Source organism: Zonotrichia albicollis, chromosome 7 (assembly GCF_047830755.1).
Source record: "Zonotrichia albicollis isolate bZonAlb1 chromosome 7, bZonAlb1.hap1, whole genome shotgun sequence".
NCBI lineage: Eukaryota > Metazoa > Chordata > Aves > Passeriformes > Passerellidae > Zonotrichia > Zonotrichia albicollis.
In genome coordinates, this window is record NC_133825.1 from 14,436,971 (window position 1) to 14,456,044 (window position 19,074).

The 19,074-nt window shown below is 49.1% G+C and overlaps 1 protein-coding gene and 1 long non-coding RNA gene across 2 annotated transcripts; both read right to left on the reverse strand.

Annotated features, from left to right (window-relative positions):
- Positions 1-531: 531 nt before the first annotated feature.
- On the reverse strand, positions 532-7,439 carry LOC141729635 (uncharacterized). The gene is made up of 3 exons (XR_012581039.1): positions 7,264-7,439; positions 2,187-2,257; positions 532-559 (listed from the first exon to the last, which is right to left on the reverse strand). It is a non-coding gene; the product is annotated as an uncharacterized LOC141729635 (long non-coding RNA).
- A 992-nt stretch (positions 7,440-8,431) lies between these two features.
- Positions 8,432-13,086, reverse strand: LOC141729466 (uncharacterized). The gene is made up of 6 exons (XM_074544181.1): positions 13,023-13,086; positions 12,784-12,912; positions 12,306-12,404; positions 12,022-12,203; positions 11,718-11,818; positions 8,432-9,199 (listed from the first exon to the last, which is right to left on the reverse strand). Exons 1-6 carry the CDS (start codon positions 13,084-13,086, stop codon positions 8,797-8,799), a joined length of 978 nt encoding a protein of 325 aa, XP_074400282.1. The 3' UTR covers positions 8,432-8,796.
- Between the last annotated feature and the right edge of the window lie 5,988 nt (positions 13,087-19,074).

The following is a 19,074-nucleotide window of genomic DNA, read 5'->3' on the forward strand; positions in this document are numbered from 1 at the left end:
AGTGGATTAAACCACGAGTGAAAAGAGTGAGTGAGGATTTCCCAGGTACCTGGAACTCCTGGTTATTTACCTGCCAGAAACGAGGGCAAGAGAGGTGGTGTGTTGTACCTGGGACCGAGTGCTCAGGAGAGAGGCTCTCAGGGTTAGTCAGAAACAAGGGGATTTCTGAACAGGGTGGGGAGCAATTCTCTGGGACAGTCCCCTGGGGATGGTAGTGAATTTTAACTGTTGCAACATTTTAAGAGGCTTGCATTAGCTTTTAGAAATGAACTCCAATAATAGATCTTGGGGAGACGTGATGGACATATTAGATGGCTTGGAAAATTTAGAGGAAGAGCTACAGAAAGTTGTAGAAATGTGCAGGAAGTGTTTGTGTGCAAAGATTGTACATATATGAGGGTCAAGCATAGGGGAAGGGAAAGGAATAGAGAGGGAGAAGGTTTTAAAACAACAAGAAAAATGCAGAAGGGTTTACAAAAGCATTGAGACACGAGGGTAATCTAAATTCTACCCTAATGACTCGAGACCCACCTGTTTCTATTGCCATGGGAAGCGACACCTGTGGAAATTTTGCAGGGAAAGGAAGCAAGATAAAAAGGGGTTTCAGGAGGAGTAGGGGTGTCAGGGACTGTATTTAATGAGGACTGAAACACCAAAAGAGCCCTTGATTAAATTAAGAATTGGTCCTCATAAGGACAAGCACTTTGTGATCATTTAAAAAAAAAAAAGTATGAATATACAGGAATATTTGAAATCAGAAAACAAATTAGTCAGGGGCATCTTACATGTTGAAAAGTGAACAAAAAGGTGTGGAAGACTCATCCCCCTGGGGGCTGCTATATGGTATACAGGCCATTTAAAAGGATCCAGATTCATTTTGCCAAATTACCCAGAGTGGGCAGGTGGAAATATCTATTCATTATTAATTGACTCAGTGGATAGAGGCCATCCCTGCAGCTAGGGCTACAGCTCAAAGAGCAGCCAAAATTTTGTTGAAGCCTATTATTCCAAGATTTGGATTACAATTGAAAGGGATAAAAGCAAATAATTTGGGGTAGAAGTTTTAATAGTAATGAATGTATGTTTTATGTAGTTTGGCCAAACTATGTGTGTGAGTGTTTGATATGTGTTATTTGTTTTGTTTATCAAAGTAATTGTGTTACAGCAGAGGGAAATTTGCAATGTGTACCAAAGGCTGGCTAAAAAGTATAGTTTATGTCCACTAGAAATTTTTATACAAGCTACTATTTGTAGGCATTGGATGTAACTATTGTAAGGAGAGGTGGTATCAGCATTGTCGCTGTGGTTACCTAACATCAGGGCTGGTCCAGAGTGTGAACACACTGATACAGTAGTGAGCTCAGCTGGAACATACAAACAGCGTGACTACAGATGGAAAGCTTGGTAATTTCATAAAATTTTAACCTTTGCTCAAACACCAGCTTGCCACCAATTCTGGAATCATTGGGTTGAGTAACCCCACTGTGTTTGGAGACCAAACAACGTCACAAAGAACGAATTCAGCATTACCTGAGGCACTGAGATCAGGGGCTAATGCCAGCAGCAGAGGCCCAGAAAGAAACAGAGCACTGGACGTGTGCTGGGCATGGCCTAGGCTGTCCCCCATGGGCTTGTATTGTCTGTGCTGGAAGGTAACCAAAATAGAGCAAGGGGAAAATCAACTGCTTTGTTTAACCTGCTTAAATTGCTTATGTGACCAGCTTACAGTAGCATGCCTTTTCAGGGATTTTATAGGAACACCTTTAAGTACTAGAGATAGAACCATTCATGGAGCTGTTCAATGAATAGAAGACAGAGACCAACAAGTTTTAGCTGTAATAGCCTATGAACAGGCAAGAGAGCAAGTGTGCCATTGTGTAACAGATAATTGTGTTATCACCTACAGCTGTGGAGGGGGAGGAAATGTATGAGTCACACCATAGATTTGTTTCCACTACAGATGGGCATTGCAAGTGTGTTTACTAGTGGCAAAGATTATTTAGTAATTATCCCCAATGTCAGAGTAAAAGGCAACCAGTAAGTTAGATCTTATAACATTTTTTTCTGTATTGCTTGACTAAATTGTTTTAGTATTTGTTTTACAGAAAAGAGTGTTAAAACATTACCTGTGGTTGGCACATCTCCAAAGCCCCTTTTATTTCATAAAAAAAGAACTGACAACTAACCCAGGGAATGGCATAGGACTGTGCCTCCAGACTGTAAGGATCCTGTGCCATCATCCTTGCGCTCAGGTGGGCTACAAAGAAATAGTATCATGTGTCATAATCATTGTATTGAGGGGTGCACACAGAAATAGTATCCTGTGCTATAATCATTGTATTGAGGGGTGCACACAGCAATAGTATCCTGTGCTATAGTCACTGTATTCAAGGGGTAAGAGTGGAGTTTGGCTCAGCAGAAATGGTACCAGCAATGAGGTTCCAGGACAGAGATTGTGATACCCAGAAGACAATCTCAGCCCTTGGCTGCAGCCCAAGGGGCCTTGAGAGAGGTGGAGAGTCCAGACTCCTGAGGTACCTGCTCCTGACATGGATCCTGGTACCCTGTGCATCTGCAACCCCTGCAATAAATGCTACCAACTCATAGGGGACAGCCACAATTCAATGACTGTTTTTGCAGTGCATCACTCTGTTGATGCTGAATGTTACAACCAGACAAATTTACAAACTTGCCACAGAAATGGCTGAGCCTATTGGGGCTGGGAGTTAATCTAGGATTGAGCCAATGGACGCCTTCCAGCCCAGACTGCCCCACAGAGGGAGAATTCCTTTGTTTCCCAAAAAGAGAAGAGTGGGGAAATTCAGAACAAAACCAGCAAGCTAAAAATAAAGGGAAAAATCCAAGGGGGCTGTATAACCAATGAAGGCAGCAAGATAGCAACTGGGATTTGCCAACTTCAGGTAGAAATCTTTTTGTAGATTTAATGCACAAAATGACAGCCGAGTTGGATTTATCAAGGTTGCATTTGTGGGAGAACTCAAAGGGCTGAAAGATGGCCATGGAGGGGTGAAGGTCTAGCTCCAGAACACTTTTTAAAAGGGAAATACACCCAAATTTCTGAGAAAATAAAATGGCCTGGAGGGTGTACCTTAAGTCATCAGGTAATCAGAGCAGTTTGTGTAACTTGAGAAGGAAAGAACTATACCAATGATGTGGGACATACTCCCTGTGAATCTACCTTAATTGTAAATTCAGATAATAGAACTATGACCTGGTGGTCAAACAAAACCAACGGGTATTGGAGAACAACAAAGAGAAACTATTGCAAGTGGGACAGTCAATCTGTGCTGGTATAATAGTTCTGTAGCTAGCCCTTACCATTCCATAGAAAATATAGATCCCAACTGGAACCAACCAGACAATATAAGTAGAACGTGGAAGGCCCCTGATGGGCTATATTGGATTTGTGGACAGTGAGTGTGCAGTCAGTTACCCCGGAGATGGAAAGGGACCTGTAGGTTAGGAGTTATCCAACCCTCCTCCTGCACCCTGCCCTGGTCCAAGGGAAATCCGCTAGAGAAAGCCCCACTTGATAAAGTCATGGGCAATAACAATGCAAACCTAAACATTTTGATAAGGGGCAACTACAAATGGAGTTTGTAATGAATGGCCCACAGAAAGGATCATAAACTTTTATGATCCAGCTCTTTGGGCTGTAAACAGATCTGGGGAATATAGAACTCCAAACTATGTATATTTATATGTAAATCGTTTGATAAGACTGCAAAAGGTAATTCAGGTCAGTTTGAACAAAACAGCTACCCAACAAAGCATGCACATGCTAGTAACGGTCTATGAGAGCAGATTGGCCTTGGACTATCTAATGGCTGAAAAAGGAGAAGTTTGTGAAAAATATAACACATCTAAATGCGGTCTAAAACCAAAAAACAATGGAAAAGTGTTGATCAAAATAAGCTAATTGTACCTGTTAAAAGCTGGAACCCCTTTGGGGTAATCTGGTGGTTTATACTAGCTGGACTCATTATTGGAACTGTTGCCTACACCATTTTTTATCTCCTGTGTTATGTAAGTGAAAATACCACATATTAAATTTAATCAAAAAGAGAAATGAGGGAATGTGAAAACCTGGATTTTTGGGGATGTAGAAGATACTGAGATTCACTCTTTTAATAAAAAGCATGAATCAATATGATCAAAAAGAGATAATGGGAAAAATTGTGTTAAATTAATATGATTCATGCTAACAATTATAACTATATTGATATTTTAGAAAATATTTGTTAAAAAGTAATAGAGGAAAAAGAATGTTATTAGTGTCATGAAACAGATGTTCTCAGATGTTCATGGAAAAATAGGATAGAGGATGGAGTATTGAGATAAGCAATATTGTAAAACAGATTAGGCCTTGTGAGGAACAAAACTGGGACAGCTCCCAAAGCAAAATTGGTCTTGGGATGGACAAAATTGGGATGATTCCAGGTATCTATGAAATAATGAGGCTCATTTTTGGAATATAATGCTGGCTTCTATAACACAAGACTTGGGGTGCATGTGCAACCTGTGGGGTTGTTCAAAGGACAGTGAAGATGAGAAGCCTTCATCAGAAACAACCCCCGAAAGGCCAAAAGATCTCTCAGCAACAGGCGGAGCATGCACTGTGCAGTGCAGTGACACAGATTTCAATAATCGAAAACAGGAGAGGATTTACAGGAAATTATTTATGAGTATGTGTTAGCGTACAGTATATAAGTTGTGTTTGGATCCTTTTGCCTTTTGTACGTGAGGCAGGGTGAGAAAAACCCTCCCTGTACCTCGATCAATCGGTTTTGCTTATGCTTTATCCCAACCACTGCCAAATTATTTTATATCTACTTGATTATATTTGATTGTATTATTTTATATAAAATTGCTGCTCAATTAAAATTTGGTGCTAAATTCTAATTTTGTGGTTTATTAAATTAGACATATCAAGACCTCATTCATAACAGTGTAGTTATCTTCTTTTTTATTCTCTGTGAGAGGACACAAAGTTGGCAAAGCTTTGATTAGATTCTGCTCCTCCCTCCTCTCCCTGAAAAAGCCAAGTTTTGCAGTGCACTGTGTAGTGATTTTGGTGCTGATCAATCACTAGTGCACTCATTTCCTGCTGCTGTGAGACAGGGTTGGGAGAAAGGTAAAGCAGGCTTAAAACTTTAAAAGGGTATAAAGAAAATTTTACAAATAGTAATTAAAAGGAAAAAAAGTGGCAAGAATTAAAGCAAACCCTTCAGAACACTTCTCCTCCTCCCACAACTTGTTCTTTTCCACTGACAATGTAATGAAACAAAACCAAACATTTCCAGTTATTTTACTACCTCTAAAATAGTCTTTCTTCAGTTCATTTAGGGAGAGAAGTCCCTCTTGTTAATGTTATGGAGACTTCTCCACAAGAGGAAAGAGTTTTCTCCTGGTTCCTAATTTGGTCACAAATAGCAGCTGCCTGGGGGAGATTTATCGTGAAGCTACTCTCATTTTCTACATCCTTCCTACAGCTTGTTTATGAGTCATGTTGACCTATGGAGTATCGTTTTAAATATGAGCTGGTTAAAGGCAAAAGTTCTTTTAATTTATTTCTAAAATCATTTTCATCCCTGGGAACAGAGATTTTCTCCTCACAGTATGGGATTACTCTTCTTCCTTTGAAGTTTGAGCAACTTCTCATAAAGTTTTTATGTTAGACTTCCTGAGGGCAGATCTTGACCTATTTAGGAGACTTACTCAGAAAGACCCCTGGGAAGCAGCCCTTAAAGGAATCCAGGAAAGGAGGATGTGCTTCAAAACAGAGATCTTGATATCACAAGAACAGGCTGTCCCTGTGTGCCAATAAAGAAACTCAATGATGCAAACATTCAGCCTGGATGGGGAATGAGGGTCTGAAGGACCTGAGGAATAAAAGGAGGATGTATCATCTTTGGAAGGAGGGTCGGGTTTCTCAGAAAATATTTAAGGGGGCTGCTAGGGTACGTAGGGAAAGAATTAGGGAGGCCAAAGCTCAGTTTGAACTTTATTTGACAACTTTTGTATAGGATAAAAAAAACCCAAACCTGTATTTACAAATATATTAATGGTAAAAGGAAGGGTAAGACCAGCTTTTGTTCTCTTTTGTATGCAGGAGGGAACTCAGTAACTGCAGATGAGGAGAAGGCAGAGGTGCTCAATGCCTTCTTTGCCTCAGCCTTTAGTGGGAACACAGCTTGTCCTCAGGACAAGTGTCCTCCTGGGCTGGTAGGCAGGGCATTACAGATACTTTAGCATCTGCTTACTTTAGTGTGGAGGCCTTTGTTGGATATCCGTTTGAACCCTTCATCTCCCCAGAGTTTTATGTGTTATAGGGAAAAAATGCCTTTTTAAGTGGATTTCAGCTTTAAAATCAAGGCATCTCCTCGTCCCTCCCATCTGGGACTTAACTTCCTCCTCACTGACGGTGATGTTTTCATGTTGTTCTTTTACACGTTTGTATCTTGTTATTTTCTCTCACTCGAGGGAGGACTGAAGCACTGAAAGGGTTTGTGTGCTGCTTGGAGCCTGCAGATGTTTGCCCTGACCCCGTTCCAGACCCGGAGCTGCGGCTGGGGAGCGGCTCCGATCTGATCAGCGCGGCCGGAGCTCAGCAGCAGCAGCAGCAGCAGCGCTCGGGGCTGGGCTGGGTGGGACAGGGGCGGCTTCTCCTTGCCCTGCCCGATGGCTGCGGCCGCTTCTCTGCGGTAAAATCCCGATGCTGGCCTGGGGCTGCTCCCGGGGCTCGGCTGGGCCGGGCTGGGGCTGTAACAAGCAGTGAGATGAGAGCAAGGCCGGCTCCATCCGGCCCGCAGCATCCCCCTCTCCCTGCCCGGCAGCGGGGCTGGGATGGGGAAGGGACCCAGCCCGGCCCGGTGGCAGCGCCCCCCGGCTGTGGTACCTCACTCCTGGCCAGACGGGGAAGAGGAAATTGCCGGGTTCCTTTGGTTTTAACAATTCCTTTCACAGAAGCATGTTCAGCTTCTTAGTGGTTCAACACACTGTTAGTTAGACAGAAAGCTTTCCTATCAATTCCCTAAATTCTTCCCATGTCAAACTGTGACTTACTGTAATGCTCTCTTGCCCTCCTACAGATTAGCTTGTGACAGTTGTTATGAGTAGAAAAGTTGCCCATTTTTTCTAAAAGGTTGCAGAACTCACAGGTTGGGCCAGTTGCTGCCAGGGCGGCGTTCTAACTGTTTGTTGTTGATAGTTTCTCATCATTAATAGTTTTTCATTAACTACCTGTTGTTGATGGTTGAGAATTCTCATTTTTCCCGAGTAACACACGGCTGCTTCCGGGAGGATGGCACCCGGGATGGTGAAGGGGAGGAGACAACGGGGTTGGCATGCAAATGAGGAAACCCCTCACCAAACCCAGCAAAAACCCCTAAAAAACAACGAGCCAACTGGGAATTGAGGGATCGAAGTGATGTCTAGATGTGAGAAACAGAATCCAGTATCCGCTAAGATCCTTTTTACCCCTTACTCTAACCTAAAAGACATTGGCTAGAAAGAGAACCCAAATGTCACACCGGAAGAGCAGGAATCTCTTGGTGCTCTTGTGAGACGGAAGTCCCAGCTCTGCCTGTAGCTCAGCAGACACAGCCGTGGCGGCGTGAGCGTGACCCGTCCGCTCTCCTCACCCCAGAGGAGTTATAATAAAGGCATTAAAAGGAGAAAGATCTCCTGCCCTATTTATTTCACGAATCATTTTGAAAATGTGACTCACAAAATACCTGAAATGGAGTGGAAAAAACACTCTTCTCTCTCCTGGTAAAATGTAAAAGTTTAATAAAGGAGTTTAACAGGAGACAAAGACAACAAAGCAGGGATTACAGCCGGAACCACCCTTTATACAGCATTTCTATTGCATCTACCTGGTGGATATTTAAACTTTTTCCCAACACCTGCTAGTTTGGAAACACACTTTAACAGCATTTCTATTGCATCTGCCTGGTGCATATGTAAACTTTTCCCAAACTGGTTTACATGTCCCAAGAACTGTTTTGCATGGCTCTTCCTCGGGTCCTGCTTTTCAGAGCATGCACATTTCTTGGTTGTGGTTTTAGTCCATTTTATCATTACCTTCAGTTCTTGGGCCTGAGTCCACACTGCCTTCAGAAGATGAGTGCTATGAGTTGGCATCATATATTCCTTGGATATTATCTCAGCCAAGCAGGCATTTTAACACAAGCAGATCTAGATCAGCTATTTCTAAGTTTTATTTAGCAACAGAAACAGTAACTATATATATGTTTATAGCAAAGCCACTTTAACACCACACATAGAGAATCCATTTAATATTTGCCAAATGACAATAATACTATAGTATATATCTATAACACAGTGTTCATTTTTTAACACTTTACTTGGAAATCATCATTTTCCAGATGATTTTGATGTTGAAACCATTCATTGCAGCTATTCTCCATACAAAGAAATCTTTAGACATGTTTACTCTTACTGCCAGTAGAAGAGAATTTTCAGTAATTTCTGCAGTTTGCAGTAGGAGTCTTAGTATTTGTGTGCTTCAGTAGTGTTCATCCAGCCACACTTCATGTAAAAGTAGAATTCCCAAAAATCAAATGTTTCAAGTACGAAGTAAAATGTTTCTGTATTTTATGTTTTCTGTGTGTCAGAGAAGATTTGGGCTTAAAAGATGAAAATCTGCCTCTGTTGAAAACAAAGAGAATTTTTACTTTTATGTGTCACTCATTTTACCTCAGATATCTGTGACTCCTTATTGGTTTTGCCCCCTGAATGTGAATGCAATTTTCAGCACCAGCTGGGCTTTGTTGGAAATGGTATTGGGGACCCACAAGAAAAGATCCTCATTTTAGTGACTGAGACCATGGTGAGGTTTTTAGCATTTCCTTCTCTCACGTGGGATCTGGTGGCCCTGAGGTGGCCTTGTCTCCTCAGGGATTTCATGCCCTGAGGAAGCAAAGGCTGATGGAATGTGCTTGATCCTCTCCTGTCTAATGGGAAGGAACAGCACCCAGCAGAGCTGGAATCACCTTCTCCATTCCTGATTTCTGCTGCCAACAGATCACTGGGCTCTCTCAGGGTCCAGAAGCCACTTTTCCTTTTGGATGGATGGCCTGAAGGCACCCAGGGGCTGCAGGCTGGGACTGCTTCAGAAATCCCTTTGGCTTGGAAGGATCCTTCTACCTGAGAGCTGAATGGGCTGTGCCAAGCACAGAGTGAGAGGGACTCACGGCAACAGAATTAAAGGCTGGTGAGAGAACCCAAAGAATAGACTGTAACATGCAGAGCAGGTGAGAGAGAACCAAAGATTGAAGATGTCTGAAAAGTGGAGTTGAACTTCCAGCCAGCTTGAAGGTTGTTTAACTAACACTTTGGGTGGGGAGTTAGAACTTTATCGTTTATTGATGTAATTGTCCTGTTTAATAGATGAAAATCACAAGCATCTCTTGAGGGGTAGTACACAGGGAACCATCAGAGGTGTTGGGGCAGTTCCCTTAAGGACCAACAAGTAGAGTGAAATAAGAAATAGAGGGCAAGACCAGGTTGGCCCCTGTGTTCACCACTGAGAAGATTCCATAGCCCTGCTGTGGGCAGCAATCCCATAGGCATGGCAAGGTGGGGGCAAGAAAAGCACCCCAGACCTCTGTCATTGCTCAGCTGTCTTTTAATACTACAGGGACCAGAAGGCAAGACTGAGTTGGCCTCTGTACTCACCACTAAGATACACCTGCTGTGAGTAGCAGCCCCATGGGCATGGTAGATGGGGGTAAAAAAGCCACACCAGACCTCACTGATCCCATTTTGTCCATTCCAAATAGGTGTAGCTAAAAAAAAAACAGATTTTTTCCTTCTGTTCCCACTCTCCTTGCCCACATCAACAGATACTAGTATGATTCATTAAAAGTTTTTTGGAGAGATGATCAGAATTTAAAATGGCGGTTAATTTTTCAAGCCAAATGACTCATAGGAAAAGAGGGTTTTTAAATAGATGAACATTGTGATGGTTGGCTCTCACAATTGAGAGGCAGATATTATGTGTATGTTTGGAGAAGTTTTGTAGATGAATAGTGCTGCTACTGTAATATGCCCCCCCCTATTCCCCCTTCCCTCCCCCTTGTAGCAGCCTCAGTTCCCAGGGCATTTGGGGAGGGCCGGCTCATTACCAGGAGAGGCCACAGGACAACACCTGAGCTCCAATCAAGGTGTGAGGAAGTGATCTCCACCTGTGGAGGGCAGAGAAGGAGCTGACTGACAAAACTCTGGGAGGGGCTGAGGATATAAAACACAGAGCATCCATTTTGTAAACAAGCACATGGCTGAGAGTTACAGAGGCCCCCAGTGCTGTAATTTTTCCTTATTCAGTCTGTTGTTGTATATTTTGTTAAGGTTTAATAAGCCTCTAAAATTTTAAAAGTGACAGTCCTTCCTCTCATCTTCCAAGGACAGTCCAGAAGTGTCACCTTCAGGCCAGTTTGTGATGATTTCCAGAAGCCCAGATGATTTGGATTTCCCAACTAAGCTTGTTGTACAATGATATAAATTATAAATATAGGTATTGGCTTTCGCGTTTATGTACTACCTTTTGTTTTGCACGCTATTACTGATCACAAAAACCCTGATATAGTACAATTTGTAATTACTGCATTTGATATAGTATAATCTGTCAGTTTATGTATGCACCTTGTAGCTTTAATAAATAGAAGTGTCATAGATACTATCTTAGGCCATAGCACAATAGAGACTGGGATATCTTGGAATGATTGTTTCATGTAACTAACTCAGAAAATGGTGTCAAATACTTAAGTGATTTTCCACATTCAAGGACTTCGTTATCAGAAAGACAAGATAACAGAAACAAGAGCATGGGAAAAAAAAAGAGTTTATTGATCCTCATTCTCAGGGAGTGAAAATACAAAAAGATAGAATCAAAAGAAACCATGAAATATAACAGCTTAAGGTACAAGATGGCCTGAAAAAGCTAAAAAACCTAAACCACCAAAAAAATTCAAAGTTATGCTGCAGTTCTTAAAAGCTGTTCAAAATTTATATATATTACATATATACAATTTAATAATATATTTCATATTATAATCCTTAAATATTAGAGCTACATGCACTCTTATAAATGTGCATGTAGCTCTATATAGGTAACAGCATATAGAAAGCGTAGGTTGAATTAACCCTGTGCAAGCAGACAAGCACCCCAGGGCAGGACTTAAACCCACAATAAACTTTTATAAAAAGTGTAAAGAGTGAGCTGTATTTCCCACACAAAATGAGGTCAATGCCCTCACTGCAGGCAGCATCAGAGGCAGGATGGATTGCAGAGACTTTTCCTTTGCAGCCCCAGCCCAGCGCTGGCACTGGGCATGAAGAGGCACTGAGGTGACCCTGAGAGGAAGTGCAAAGCACAGGGCGCAGCTGAGGAAGGACAGCGCTGTGCTGGGCTCAGAGGTGAATCTAGCACTGCCCAGCACGGAGAAGGTCCTTTGTGCAGCCCCTGTTACAGGGGAGCTTGGGCCTTGCTGCAGAGATACGGCCGCTCATTGGAGCAGTTGTCACTCCTCAATATCCTCTCAGCCAGGTACACACAGTCGGAATTGCCGATGACAGGAACCCTGCAGGAAGGAGCAGAGGCAGCGCTGGCTGCCAGGGGAAGCCCTTGTGCCCCTGTGCCCCCAGGCCCTGCCCGGCTCCCCGGCACTCACCGGGAGCTGTAGCTGCTGCCGTCCCCCCAGTGCAGGCGCTCGCCCCGTCTGCGCAGCCCGAGCCAGAAATCGCCGTTCCCACAGAGGCGGGAGAGCAAATCCTGCCCAGGAGAGAGGAGTGGGAGCTTCCCCGGCCCCTCGGGGGGACACGTGCCCGGGGCTGCCCCCGCACGCCGGGGCTCCTTCCCTGCAAGGCCCCGGCCCAGGGCTGCAGCAGGGCTGCAGCTACGAGCACCGAGCCCGGCCCAGGAGCGCCCCCAGGCTGCCCTCAGCCACCCCACACCGCCCGCAGCCCCTCACTCACCATGGCCTCCTCATCCTTGGCAATGGCCAGGGAGGCATTGAGCTCGGAGCACCGTTCCTGACCCTGATCCCACGTGCTGTAATCCCGTGAGAAGTAGTAGCAGACACCCTTGTACCCAACCCAGCCATGGGGACAGCCCAGAACCAACAGAGGAGTTGCAGGTGTGACTGGAACCTGTGGTGCTGCAGGGGGAAGAGGAGAAGACCTGAGGATTCCCCTGTGCAGGGAGCAGGGAGCCCGCTCTGCCCCGAGGGGCTGGGCCCAGGCTGCTGCCCCTCCCTTACCTGCCAGCACAGCCACGGCCACCCCCAAAGCCAGCACCAGCACCAGGAGCAGCAGAATCAGCACCGCCGTGCCCACAGGATGGCACCTGAACCGTTCACCTGGAGCAGGAAAGAGCTGCTGGCTGCCAGAAGCAGAGCCGGCCCTGCAATCTGCTCAGTCCATGGCCAGGGAGCAGAGCAGGGAGCCCTGAGGCAGTGTGGGCCTCCCTCAGCTGGCAGCCAGAGAGCCAAGAGCCTGGCCACAGGCAGGGACACAGCTGTGGCCACAGGCAGGGACACAGCTGTGGCCACAGGCTGCAGCAGGAGAACTGCACAGCCTTGGGGGCAGCTGGGGCTCTTGCTTCCAGCCATGGATGGGGCCCAGCAGAGCACGAGGCCTCTTTCAGACATCGGGAAACAGCCACACACCTGCCAGCCCTGGCCTTGGGAGGGGACACGGGCCCCGGCCTAGAGGCCACAGAGGTGGCCCTGTACTCACCCAGGAGTCTTCTGAGATTCCTTTTGTGTACGTTGTAGGTTGCTGCTGTGCCCTGGGGAGCCAGGGGCTCCCTCACACTCCCATCCCAGGTGCAGAATCCATTCTCCACAGGTGCGCTCACTGCCCATGCTTATGCCAAGAGGTTTCTTGGGCCCCAGGCAAGTGTGGAAGCGCGGCTGCTGGTCCCTCCTGGAGATGCTGGGGCTCATTCGCAACTCTACTCATGGAGCAGAACTCACTCTTCTCCGGCTCACAGGCGCCATCTCTCTGCCCAGAACAAACAGCACCTTGCTGCGGAGACATCAGGAGTGCTGCTGGCAGATCCTTTGGGAGCTCGGCCTCGGGAACAGCTTTTCAGCCGCGCTGATGGCACCCTGAAAGGCACACGATGAGAGGTCGCTGCTGGTGCCGGCCGTGCGGGGGCTCAGGAGGGCGGTGGCAGCTGTGGCTGCGCTGTCGCCGCTGCCCAGAGGTGCGGCAGCAGGTGCGGAGACAAGCGCAGCCTCCGGCAGCTCTGCGGTGGCCGCAGCCGCGGCCCCTGTGGCTCTGCAGCCGCTGCAGCCCAGCTCCGGGCCGGGCCGGGCGCTGAGAGCGCCTGCGAGCTGCCGGCTGCTGCTGGCCCGGGGCAGCTGCGGCTCGGAGTCCGCCTGCCGAGGGGCAAGAAGCAGCAGCAGCAGCCCCGGGCTGCTCACCATTGTGCCCCGCATGATTCCCTGCCCCGGCGCCTCGGAGCCCGGGCACACCGAGCGCCGGCACGGCCGCTGCGGCTCCCTGCCTGGGCACACGGAGCGGCTCCCGGCACCGACGGCAGCGTCGAGAAGCCTCGGCCCCGGAGCAGGCAGGATGCGCCGCTTTCCGCCCGCACTCGGCGCCTGCAGCGCTTTGGGCTCTGAGGCACGTTCAAGTTCATGCCGTGCCAGCCCCGAGCCAGGCACGGACACCTCCCGCCCGAGCAGCGGCCCCCAGCCCGGTGCCGCACGGCCGGGAACGGTGCCGGGCACGGAGCAGCCGCCTCCGTCCTAGCGAGAGCAGCCGGGATGAGCCATCGCTGCCGAGGCAGCGGCTCCACGCCGGCCATCCGGGCAAGGAGGAGAGGGCGGGCAGCCGCTCCCTCGGCTGCGATCCCAGCGCAGGGGGCACACGGGGCAAGCCGGCACCAGGAACTCGCCAGAACCCCCCGGCCCTCAGCACGGCCCCCTCCGCCCGCAGCGAGCCCCGAGCTGGGGCAGCACCGACCGCGGTCCCACCTTGGATGGAGCCGCTTCCGAGCTCCGCCGCCGCTTCGCCGGGCTCCGTGCGCGGCCGCCGCTGGGGAATGAAACGATTTTCCGGCCTCCACGCCACCGCTCCTATTTAAAATCTTTTCTTTCCGGGGTGGGGTCAGGCTTTTGGCCGATCAACGCACGGGAAAGCCGCCAATCGTGGCGCGGGAGCGCAGAGCGGAGGTTTTGGCGGCGCTCAGGAATGCAGACCACATTGTAACCGGGAAGTTACACCCGTTAGTAATACAAAATTGGGAACGCCGTGAGGCTTTGGCCGTGAGCCCGACATCTCGACGTTTACGCCCGTTAACAGCACAACAGGTTGGTGATAGCATGCAGGATATCCTGGGGGGGAGCCCTACCGAGATCCTGGGCGTTTTAGTAGGATCCTGGTGAGGGAGCCTGCCAGGGGACGGAGTTTCCTGGAATTATTGTTAATGGACAGGGGCTGGTGACAGATGGGCTGCTGGAGGCCTCCTGGGGCATTGTGATAATGAAATTACAGTAGTCTCGATATTTGGTGATATCAGGAGGAGCATCAGCAACGTTTTTACTTTAGACTTCCTGAGGGCAGACTTTGGCCTCTTCAGGAGATTTATTCAGAGTTCCTTGGCAAGCAGCCCTTAAAAGAAAGTTAAGGTGGGCATGCTTCAAAACAGAGATCTTGAGGGCCCAGGAACAGACTCTCCCTGTGTGCCCAAAGATGAATCAGCAAGCAAAGCATCCAGCCTGGATGGGAAATGAGGTATAAAAGGAGGAAGTGTCATCTTTGGAAGGAGGGTCAGGTTTCTCAGGAAGATTTAAGGGGTTTGCTAGGGTAAGTAGGGAAAAAATCAGGGAGGCCATAGCACAGTTTGAACTCAATTTAGCATTTTTTGGAAGGGATAATAAAGATACGTTTTTACAAATAGATTAATGATAAAAGGAAGGGTAAGATGAGCTTTTGCTCTCTTTTGGATGCAGGAAGGAACTTAATAACTGCAGAGGAGGAGAAGGCAGAGGTGGTTAACTGTTTCAATATTGGGTCAATGACAGATGATGATGGACTTTGGACATGATTAGCCTACAAACTTTATAGCAACTTCATAACTTTATTGCCTTGGCAATAGAAAACTGAACTTTGAGGATTAAATCAAGATTACAAGAAGATTGAATCAAATGGGTTTACAAGAAAAAGAAAATTACATAGCACTTCTGCAAGCAAGAGATGTCTAAAATGTCTAAGTTTGTTCATGTGATGATTAACCCAATCACTGTAGTAAAACATCACACATCTTCCTAGAATAAATCAGCAATTGTATCCCACACTAAAATCGGAATCTTTGACCGTCTGTCTCTCCTCACCGATACTCAATGCCTTCTTTGCCTCAGCCTTTAGTGGAACACAGCTTGTCCTCAGGACAAGTGCCCGCCTGGGCTGGTGGATGGTGCCAGGGGGCAGAATGGGCCCCCTGTTATCCAGGAGGAGGCAGTCAGAGAACTGCTGAGCTGCTTGGATGTACATAAATCTGTGGGCCCAGAGGGAATCCAACTCAGGGGGATGAGGGAGCTGGCAGGTGAGCTTGGGAAGCTGCTCTCCATCATTTACCACCAGCCCTGGCTCACTGGGGAGGTTCCAGATGGCTGGAAGCTGGCCAGTGTGACACCCATCCACAACAAGGGTGGGAAGGAGGATCCTGGCAATTGCAGGCCAGTTAGCCTGGCCTCAGTGCCCAGTAAGGTCATGGAGCAATTCATATTGATTCCAGCAGGCAGCCCTTCCAGGATGGCCATGATGTCAGAGCAGCCAGCAGGGGTTTAGGAGGGCTGGGGCGTGTGTGACCAAGCTGCTCTCCTTGCATGAGCAGGTGACCCTGCTGATGGGTGCAGGAAAGGCTGTGGATGTGTCTGTCTGGGCTCCAGCAAGGCCTTTGGCAGTGTCTGCCACAGCTCCCTCCTGGGAAAGCTGCAGCCCAGGGCTGGGACAGGAGCACCGTGCTGGGCTCAGCCCTGGCTGGATGGGCCAGAGAGTGGTGCTGAGGGTGCTGCATCCAGCTGGGGCCAGGCACCAGGGGTGTCCCTCAGGGCTCTGTGCTGGGGCCAGCTCTGTTCAGGGTTTGCACTGGCCCCATGGATGAGGGCATTGAGGCTTTCATTAGTGAATCTGCAGAGGACTCTGAGCTGGGAGCTGTGTCCATCTGTGGGAAGGCAGGAGGGTCTGCAGAGAGACCTGGAACTGTTGGATGGATGGGCAGAGTCCAGGAAGATGAAGTTTAATAAATCCAAGTGCCAAGTGCTGCATTTTGGCCACAATAACCCCTGCCATGCTCTGGGCTGGGGACGGTGTGGCTGGGCAGTGCCCAGGCAGAAAGGGACCTGGGGGTGCCGGTAAAAGCCGGCTGAACATGAGCCAGCAGTGTGTCCTGGTGGCCAGGAAGGCCAAGGGCTCCTGGCCTGGATGGGGAATGGTGTGGCCAGCAGCAGCAGGGGGGTCATTGTGCCCCTGTGCCTGGCCCTGGTGAGGCCACACCTGGAGTGCTGTGTCCAGCTCTGGCCCCTCAGCTTGGGAAGGACGTTGAGACGCTGGAGCGCGTCCAGAGGAGGCAACGAGGCTGGAGAGGGGCTGGGAACACAAACCCTGTGAGGAGCCCCTGAGGGAGCTGGGGGTGCTCAGCCTGGAGAAAAGGAGACTCAGGGGTGCCCTCATCACTCTGTACAGCTCCTAAAAGGTGGCTGTGCTCAGGTGGGGTTGGGCTCTTTCTCCACGCAGCACTGACACAACCAGAGGTCGCAGTCTTAAGTTGCACCAAGGGAAATATAGGTTGGATATTAGGAAGAAGTTTTTTGCATAAGGAGTGATAAAGAACTGGAATGGTCTGCCCAGGGAGGTGGTGGAATCACCATCCCTGGATGTGTTCAAAAACAGCCTGGGTGCCAGGGTTTAGCTGAGGTGTTTGGGCTGGGTTGGACTCGATGATCTTAGAGGTCTCTTCCAACCCAACCCAGAGATTCTGTGATTGTGTGAGCGCGGGCAGCCGCTCCCTGGGCGATCCCAGCGCAGGGGGCACACGGGGGAAGCCGGCACCAGGAACTCGGCAGAACTCCCCGGCCCTCAGCGCCGCCCCCTCCGCCCGCAGCGAGCCCCGAGCTCGGGCAGCACCGACCACGATTCCACCAGCGCTGGAGCAGGAGAGGAGAGGAGAGGAGAGGGAGAGGGAGAGGGAGAGGGAGAGGATGCCTGGCTCAAAAAGACCACATTAAGAAAAAAAGCCCCACACCGGTGAAGCTGCTGAAGAACTGCACTCCCCAGGAAGCTGCTCCTGGGGGTCCCCACGGGCCCAGGCAGCTGCAGCCAGGGGAGGGGCAGGTCACGACACATCACAACGCTGGTGGTGCTTGGGGTCTGCCAGGTTTGCAGTTCAGGCAGATCAAATTAATCCCAATCGTCAGGGTTTTCCACTATGTGCTATTTATCTCCACTTTTCCTGCACGGATTTGACAGCTCTTCCTTTCCTCACACAGAGCTGCAAAGCAAAATGCCCACCTGCCCCATGGCCATCCCCGCCACCTTCCACCACTCCAGCCTTGTCCCTCTTTCTCTCCCCTTTACTTTGCAGCACTTTCTCCGCCCTCCTCCTGTCCCTGCCAGCTCCAGCAAAGCCATTTCACCCACTGGCACCAGCTGCCTCCTGTTCCTCGCTCCCATTTTGCCCACTCTGAACTCCTGGAGCCGCCTGTCCGAGGAGCCGCAGCCGCCGTGGGGCCGGGTAATGGTGCAGGGAATGCTGGCAGGGGTTCTTGGGCTGGGCTGGGCCAGGCCAGGAGCCCGGGGCCAGCTCTGAGCCTCTGCTCCTGCCCCTGGGCAGGCAATAGAACACAGCAGGAAAGGCTCGGGGGTCAGGAAAAGGCCAGGCAGAGATCTCTCACTGGTCACTGGTATAAAGGGACACGACTGGGGGGAATTCTTTGAATTTATTATGACACAAATCATGGCAGGAGAACGAGTGGTGAAGCAGCAGGGCTCAGCCTCGGAACCAGGACTGTGCCCTCGGCCCCCGGCAGCCGCAGCAGGGGGATAAAGGATCCCCGGGCCGAGCAGCGGCTCTGCCCCAGCACGGGGATGTGTCCGGAGCCCCCGCTCCGGGCCGGGCTCGCAGGGCCGAGCGCGGAGCAGGCGCTGAGCTGCTCCTGGAGCTTCCAGCGCTGCTGGATCCGGCGGGCACGGCACAGGCAGTGCCGGGGGCATCGCTCGGTGCCTGGCGGCGTTTGCCGTCCCCAGGGAGAGACTGAGCCCGGCCCGCAGCGCCAGCTCATCCTCACCCTTCTACCGCAATTGCTCCATGGTTAAACCAAGGGGAAACTCCCTCTTGTCGCCAGTTCAAAGCCTTGAGTCAAGGGGAGAACGGAGGTTCCCTCTCGATTTAGATCCCTAAATGAAGCATAAGGAGGGTACCCCCCCAATTTAATCCCAAATCAAAAGTGAATCGAGGGGTTTTTTTCCTCAATTTAGCCTCCTAATAGAAGGAGACATGCAGTTTCCCTCTTCAATTTCCCTCAACAAAGACATTCTGGAGGCTTTTGAAAACCTTTTTAATCTGTGAAGGTGCCTTCAAATGGAGGCTCCCCCTCCATGGAACTCTTACAGTGGCACATCAAGAGGTTCCTCTCAAGGGAAGCCCTTTCAGACCAGGGACAGCCGTGTTTGCTCTCAGTTTGAACCTGAAGTTGATGAAAATGGGGCTCTTTCCCTCAATTCAAAATGCACCATAAAGATATTCTCCTTTCATTTCAACATGAAAATCATGGAAAACTGTAATTTACTGTGAGACACCCAAAATCATTAAAAAGCCAAACACCCAAAATCTTGTTTTCCTTCAAATGACAGGTGAATGGGGATCCCCCCAGTTCAAACACAATTACAGAAAAGCTTTCTCCCCTCCATTTCAATCCCATTTTGGGGGCACTGGGGAGGGACTGGGGGCACTTCCCCCTCCTCACTGCTCACCCCTGGGGCTGCTGCCCCTCGCACAGTGCTGAGCAGTTCCCTCCC

Coding starts and splice junctions, on each gene's coding strand:
- LOC141729466 (XM_074544181.1), bottom strand. CDS start 13,086: ATGTCTCCGCAGCAAGGTGCTGTTTGTTCTGGGCAGAGAGATGGCGCC. Junction 12,204..12,305: donor GGCCGTGGCTGTGCTGGCAG/GTAAGGGAGGGG, acceptor TTCCCCCTGCAG/CACCACAGGTTCCAGTCACA. Junction 11,819..12,021: donor CCAAGGATGAGGAGGCCATG/GTGAGTGAGGGG, acceptor TCTCCTGGGCAG/GATTTGCTCTCCCGCCTCTG.